The 7,789-nt window shown below is 34.8% G+C and overlaps 1 protein-coding gene across 1 annotated transcript; it reads right to left on the bottom strand.

The window, feature by feature from the left end:
• Positions 1-555: 555 nt before the first annotated feature.
• Positions 556-4,770, bottom strand: LOC111897736 (BEL1-like homeodomain protein 8). The gene is made up of 5 exons (XM_023893681.3): positions 4,497-4,770; positions 3,032-4,338; positions 1,485-1,873; positions 1,346-1,406; positions 556-1,256 (listed from the first exon to the last, which is right to left on the bottom strand). The coding sequence occupies exons 2-5, from the start codon at positions 4,259-4,261 to the stop codon at positions 777-779; spliced, it is 2,160 nt and encodes a 719-aa protein (XP_023749449.1). The 5' UTR covers positions 4,262-4,338; positions 4,497-4,770; the 3' UTR covers positions 556-776.
• Positions 4,771-7,789: the final 3,019 nt, after the last annotated feature.

The following is a 7,789-nucleotide window of genomic DNA, read 5'->3' as shown; positions in this document are numbered from 1 at the left end:
ACTTTGTAGAGTTTAATAGAGTGTGTGTGTTAAAGAATATATTTGAATAAAAAGTGAAATGTTGATGTGACAGTGATCTGTCAATCCATTAAACTTCGTAGAATTCAATGGATTGTGGATGTCCTTAGTTTACATGCGTGTTTTTCATGGAGTTGATTTATTTGTTCATACGCAAACACTCTAAGATTCGTTTACTTTTTAGTATTCGTTTCTTGGTGTTTCAATTTAAAGATTTGGGAAGGCGACTATTTGTTTGTTTGGTGTTGTTCACATTTCTTAGTTTGGCAAATCATAAACCCTAAACCGCAAGTGCAGTCGTGGTGTCCACAGAATGTTCAAGCGTAATGACATCCATATAAGGGCTTTAACAATGACGGTGGTGATGACAGCAACAAGCACACCACCATGAATGACCATTGCAATCCTTGACAAGGCTAAAACATCAAATTTGGCGATGATGGGGGGTGGTGATGATGGCAATGATGTAATTAAGCTTTGATCACCAACACTCCAACTTGTATTGGTAACATATATATGCTGCTACTTTAAACATAATTTACTATAAAGGAAAGTTTTTCCAAATATAGAAACTTACAAAATCCAAGATTAGGGTTTTTGAAATTAATTCACATAAACCCTGGAAACCAATATGCCGATCTACTAGCTACTACCACCGTAATTCTAATTAAATTCCTGAAAAATACATTTTCCCAACTTATCCCCCAATGGATTTTCTTGATGCTACTGTATTATTTTATCGTACTTAAATTACAAAACTACCCCACAAAATCATGAATCAACTGACCTCCAAACCGCTGCCTGAGCTGATGTTCATGTTGCTGCAACTGTTGCACATGTTCAGCATTCTGCCTGAGTCCCAAAGTAAGAGAAACAGGCCCAACTCCACCAGCTTCAAATGTGGTTCGTGGGTAGGGCATGATGTTTGTAAAAGATCGGTCCATTGTGGTTTGAGGAATCTGAAACTCTGGCCTTGATCTTTTCTCATGCTCCCATAGTTGCCCATTTGGTTCGTTTTGACCATTTATCATGATTAAGGATCCAGAATTCCTTGAACACTCAGGTTGTTGCTTGTTTGTCAATGAGCTCATGTCCATCCTGCTAGTGTCTTGATCATCAGTTGGAGGATTGTTTGTATTTGTGTTGGAGTCCACCAAACCTTTAGTTTCAAGGGTGTGGATTTCTTCAACCATAGGCTTCCATATGCGCACTCGAGCATTTATAAACCAGTTTGAAACCTGATTCAATCACCATCAAAATTAATTGTCTTAACAAAACACATTTCTTATAAGTGTCTTAATGCATCAAGACATACGTAGTAACTAACCTGATTTCTTGTTAGTCCCGTTTGAGTTGCCAACATATGTTTGTCCGCATCCGATGGGTACCTATAAGTATAAATTTAGCCCATGCATTGTTTTAAAATTAGAATCTTATGCACTAATGTGAAGGATATAGTGTGTTACGGGTGAAGAAAATGGTCGAAAAGCCAAGCTTTTAGAACCGAGACTGCACGTTCAGGAAGGCCCCGTTGAGGTCGCCACACGGGTTGTTGGTTCCCAAAGATTGCTGATCCTCCACTTGATTTCCCATGTCTTTGTGAGTTATGATCAATGGATTTCAACTGAGACAATGAATCATTTGTCCCAGTGGTTGGAGAACACAAATCTTCAAAGGTCTTCTTCATTTGTGTAAGTTGTTCAGAAATTGCACTCTTAACAAAGTGGAAATGGCGTGATACTGACTTGAGAGCCAAAGAAACGTATGGAGTTGCTGAACTAAGTCCAGCGACTGTTTCAAAAGATGAAATCACCATCTGCATCTGCTGATTATATTGCTTGTACCTTCGGCATACCTTTTGAAAAATACAAACACCAAGAACCATGCGTTATAACACATGAAGTAAAGGATAGTTGTGACAATATATTTCTTTTGTGGGCTCGTGAATGGAAAGTTGGATGGGAGTGGAGAACATTGCATGTGAAAGGTCAATCATGGTGTGATTAGGGACATTAAAAGTGACGATAGTGGGGTAACTACAGTTGAAAGTATGTTCATCAATTTGGTATTGTAATTAATTAATAAGAAAGTTCTCCAATATTATAATCTTACTGATTTTGACCCCAAAAAATTCTAAGTTTTCTCCATTATGAAAGTACTTTCGTGGGTCCGTTATGTTACGGATCATTTTGAATTGATAAGAGGAAATTAACAGTATCATTGACGTCTCGAAAGGGCAATACTCTTATACTCTTTCCCTTTCGAGACGAAAGGTAAAAAGGCAAAAAAAGAATGACCAAGAAAAAACAAACGAAAAGGTAACTATTTACGTCCATATTATAAAATCAGAGAGAGTAATAATAGTATTCAGTATTCACTAGTGAAAATAGATGATAAGTATAGTCATGGACTCATCGTACAAGTGTTTGTCAACCAACATCCGGTGGGAATGTTGTGTCACACCCTTTTCACATAGTACAACTATTTCTTGCAAGTTTTGAGCGACTATTAACTATTTATAATTTATTACCTCTATTTACTACAATAAGTTTTCATAAAATAAAAAATATGGCTGTAAAAGATCCACATTTGAAACACAAATTATCACTAGGATCCCGTATGAAACATAACATAAAAATTAATAAGAGAAAAAAAAATGTAACTCGCAAACTAAAAAATATGGTTGTAAAAGATCCACATTTGGGTGCAAGAAACACCCAAAATGCATGTTTTGAATAGTCACAAGATGTGTACAGAAACCATTGAAGTACATGTTTTAAAGCACTGGTTAGGTTATGAGAGACTAGTTAACAGTATAAACTACGTACGAACTATATTAATTTGAACACTAGTATATAGTGCAATAATGATACGAAGCTCTCCCAAAAAAAAATGTTTTCATTTTCTTGGGTGATTGATTATTTGAGAGTTTGACTAGGCAAAGATGAAACGTTCATATATTTAAAGAAACTCACAAAGAAACAAAGATTAATTAGAGAATCGGGATTAATACCTCCTCCTGCATATATAGTAACTTGGCCTTCTTTTGATGAAACTCCGGCCGATATGATTCAGAAAGAGAGCTGCTCCGGCCAGAAATATGTTCACTGGAACCGTAAATAGTGGAAGATGAAGCACCGGAGCCACCAGACTCGGTGGAAACCCTACTCATTTCTTCTTCGAGAATCTTGTGAGTGTTGTCACATGCTTGAACTAACTCATGACACCCAACATCACAATTATCATTCAATAATTCTTGTGCTGGCTTCAAATACTTGGAATTCTTAAGAATAGTAGCGTAACCCGTGAAAGGACCCAGCGGGCCAACATTCCGATGAGCAAAAGAAGAGATCCCCGTCAACTGTTTTGGGTCCGAATTCGTTAAAAGATCGTTCTTTAAGGGTTTGGGAGATGAATGTAGGTTTGGAAACTCGGATTTAGCTTGAGGAACTGATGAAAGTGATAAAGATAAGCCCTGTGTGATGCAGTTGTTCTCATTAGTTCCTTCTCTATGATCATTACTTCTATTTGCTATAAACCCTAATTGTTCCGAAGCATTCATCCAACACGGAATCGGCTGATTGATCTCTAAAAAGTTCTTGCCTTGATGAACATGGGTTCCTACGGTGGCTGATGTAACAATTTCTTGTAGAGTGTTGTGGTAATACGGTGTAGAACTGAACGCCGGAACTTGGCCGTAGTTTTTCTGATCACCCAAGTGAATGTTTTGCAAATCGTGACTAAACCCGTAACTCGATTTGGAAGTGGCTCCGCCGTCAACCACCATCGGAGAATTGGAGTTACTTTGATCGATACTCATGGAAGCAACGTTAGAGTAACTAACAACATTCCAGTCACTACTAACTTGAAGTTGGTTTTGAGAAGCGACAACACTTTTCCAATTCGCACCGTTTTGTGAGTTATCGCCGATAACTTTAGACGATACCGAGTGGGGAAAATTCGCCGGAGATGAACCAGAACCCGAATCTTGTTCATGGGAAACAAAAGCATGGTTCGGAGGTATCAAAAGTTGTGGATTACTAGCAACTGAATTAAGCATTTCGGAGGGGAATACATTCGGATCGTATGAAATGGACCCGTATCTGGGTCTATGAACTTCAAAGTGAGGATCTTGTGATAAATGTTGGTGGTTCGGATCGTCAGAGTTTTGCTGAAATCTCAACTTATGTCGCCGGCTTTTCTGGGCTACATGAGATTCCGTTCTCAGATTGTTCATCTCCATCAAATTTAAAAATATAGTATCTTCTCACCAAATTATAACAACAAAAGCTTTCACTTGATTAGGAACTGTCAAATTCCCTGCATGAAAACAATCAAAGTATGAAACTTCAAACCTAAAACACCATACAAACAACAATAACAGTTATAAAAGGTTTTGATATCTAGAAAAACCATTCAAGATAAAGAATGGAAGTCACGTAGACATTCATGGAGCAAGATAAAGGTCGTAGAATCACCTCATAGATGAGAGGAAGTAGATCTTCATCTGGTAAAGCGGCTGCCGGAGAACTAGAGGAACCGTCATCGGCGGAGAGAAGATTAAGAATGGTGGCGTGAGGTGGAGAGAGAAGGAGAGCCTTAGGACAATGATTGCAAAGGTGATAATTAAGTCCAGTTGGCTTTTTAGACTTCTCGTGTCTCAAAGACCTAGAGATTTAACGACGTTAAGATTTGACGGCTGATATTGGGGTTGTCTGCGGCGGTGGCTGACGGGGTTGGATGGTAGAAAAGGATATGGGGTTTAAGAAAACACCCCTAGTCGGCCAATTAATTACGAAAGGGTCTTTGATTATCTACCTTTTTCCAGGGGCCACATAGATTTGACGTCCATTAATTGGATGCATCCGAATCTCTCTTCGATGCATCTCTCTTCACGACCATACAAATTTTGGACACATAACATTTCATATTTTTAAGGTTAAAGTATATTTCTCTGTCGTAGTTTGCTGAAGATATGGATAGAATTAATTTGAATACAACAATTATTTTTGTAAAATGATTTTAAAGGTTAACATATTTTTTGGTTTGTACACGTTTAGTCATTGAATTCTTTTTGTTCACATTTATCCATTAAACTTGTTTTTCTGTCCACATTTTACCCTGACCGGTTGATGTGGATTTAGCCGATTTCTGACGGTCTTTGCATCTCCGGCGAGTCTTCGGCCAAAAATCTAAAACAAATTGATTTTTTGTTTTTCGGATCAAGAACACACACATCCATTCTTCAACTTAATCTATTCAAGAACATAAGCACACTCATGATGCTCCTATCCATAAATCCATATATCTAAAACAAATATGATGAACTCAAGAGCATAAACATAAAGATTGTTTCAGTATTTAACAAATCGAATAACTTGGACAAATAATGAATACAAACCAAAGAAAAACACACACACAAACATTTGAATCTCTAACAAAGTGGAAGAAGCCATTCAAGAACCCACTAATCTGGGAAAATAAAAAGAAGATCAGGGTTTGTTCTTGTGTTTCATCGTTCTTGCGTGTTCATTTGAAAAAAAAAAAACCTAACTCATGTGTGTTCGAAGCTGCAACAAAATTGAAGAAATCATTCAACGATTTGCATAAATTTATTGCTTACTAGAAGAAAATTGAGCCTCTTTCTTTTTGCTCACAAAAAGAAAATCAAAATTGTATTTTTTTGCCTTGCTCTCGCTATATTGGATGAACACGAAGAACAAACAAACTCCAAATTGAAAATCTTCTTCCTAGAAATCGATGTGTGTGTTCTTGAACATCTTCTTCCCATATTTCTATTTTGAAAGCATGTATGAGTTCTTGAAAAGAAATCCATGTGTGTTCTTGAACAAAAATTAATGTGTGTGTGTTCATCTTTTTTCTAGAAATCAAATGATCTTTAAGGTATGTGTGTATGTGTTCATCGTGTTTATATTCATCACAGAAATCAAACGATCCCCAAAAGTGTTCGTGTGTATGTGTTCATGCTTGAACATCATATCTGGGTTTATTGCAGCAATTTTTTAGATATGTGTGTGTTCATGCTCGGTTTTGGTAGAACAGACATACACTAATCTGATGAGGATATATGTGTGTGTTCATCACAAATCTTGAGTTCATGATAAAACATAACAAAGAGAGGAGAGAATAGAAGCCTTTAATCTGAAAAGATATGATGTGTTCATCTTCGCCAAAAAAACATAAATGCCAAAGACTCGTCGAAGAAGATGATCGTGGCATCGACGGAGGTATCAAATACGCCGGAAACCGGCTAAACCTCCGATAGCAGGTCATAAGGATGTTATTTGAACAGTTCAACAAGTCCAATGGGCAAATGTGGAAAAAAAAAAACTTTCAGTCACTAAACGTGTAGAAACCGAAAAATATGTTACCTTTTTAAGTCATTATCCCTAAATTATTATTTTTATTTAATTTTAGACGTGTTATATATATATATATATATATATATATATATATATATATATATATATATATATATATATATATATATATATATAGAAAAGTGAATATTTGACTGTCATGTAAATAATATTAGGTATAGAACTATTAAAATTGAGTTTATTTTGATTAAAAAACATATTGTTTTCATTGTTAGCTTCCTCCTATTGCATTTGAGCTCATATTATTTTTGATTTCATAATTTATCCCCAACATCTATGTATTTCGAATGTGTTGTTTATATTAGACCTCTAGTAGCTTCATAACTTTCTTTGACACCTACCATATGTATACTTGCATGGTTCTTTTTGATGTGTTATGGGATGAAGTTTATTGGGGTTTTAATGAACAATTTCAATCTTTCACAATAGTTTTCTATATAAATTTTGATTATGAAGACTTATAGGAAGTTGATAATTATTTTTATACATGGTTTGTGGTGCAAAATTAAATATTTAAAACTCCATAAAAATATATACAAATCCTATCATCTAGTCTTATAGAGGATACAAAAAATATGGTAGAGATATTTGATTGCATTTTGTGAAAACTATGTAGTTTTTGATGGTTCTATACCTAATATTAGGTACATAACAGCCACAGATTCCCTAAGTAATATATATATATATATATATATATATATATATATATATATATATATATATATATATATATAGTGCTAGGTTATAATGTGGATAGACAATTATTGTGCGGACGTGTGGACAGTGTTATTCTATGAGAATTACTAAGATAATCAGTTGTTTAGTAATGCGAATACGTTCAACCTTACTCAAATATCGCAATTTTTATGCAATCTCACTAATTCTTATTCATTTTTGTTCTCACACATCGTTTTCACTTATTTTTATTCTGACAGAATACGACTCAATAAACATTCTGACAACATTCTAACAGAATGAGAATAATAATAAAAAGTCTATAATAACCTTATAGACGATTTAATTATTGAGAATGTGTGATAATGGCAATAATTATGTAAAATTGAATATATTCGTATTATCAAACAATATATTTTCTTTATTATTCTAATAGAATAGCACTGTCCACACGTCCACACAATAGATGTCAATCCACATTTGAACATAACTCTCTCTCTCTCTCTATCTCTTTATATATATATATATATATATATATATATATATATATATATATATATATATATATATATATATATATATATATATGAGGTGAATCCAACAATATCATTAATCTTCATTTGGGTTATATGGATAATTCACAACAAGGTTTGTTTTCAATGATGTTAGGAGGTACAACTACTCTCACATCCAGT

This window comes from Lactuca sativa, chromosome 6, assembly GCF_002870075.4.
Source record: "Lactuca sativa cultivar Salinas chromosome 6, Lsat_Salinas_v11, whole genome shotgun sequence".
In the NCBI taxonomy this organism is placed as follows: Eukaryota; Viridiplantae; Streptophyta; class Magnoliopsida; order Asterales; family Asteraceae; genus Lactuca; species Lactuca sativa.
Note: the sequence above shows the minus strand (reverse complement) of the source record. Positions and strands in the feature narration are given on the sequence as shown.

Coding starts and splice junctions, on each gene's coding strand:
- LOC111897736 (XM_023893681.3), bottom strand. CDS start 4,261: ATGGAGATGAACAATCTGAGAACGGAATCTCATGTAGCCCAGAAAAGC. Junction 1,874..3,031: donor TACTATATATGCAGGAGGAG/GTATTAATCCCG, acceptor ATTTTTCAAAAG/GTATGCCGAAGGTACAAGCA. Junction 1,407..1,484: donor TTCGACCATTTTCTTCACCC/GTAACACACTAT, acceptor TTATACTTATAG/GTACCCATCGGATGCGGACA.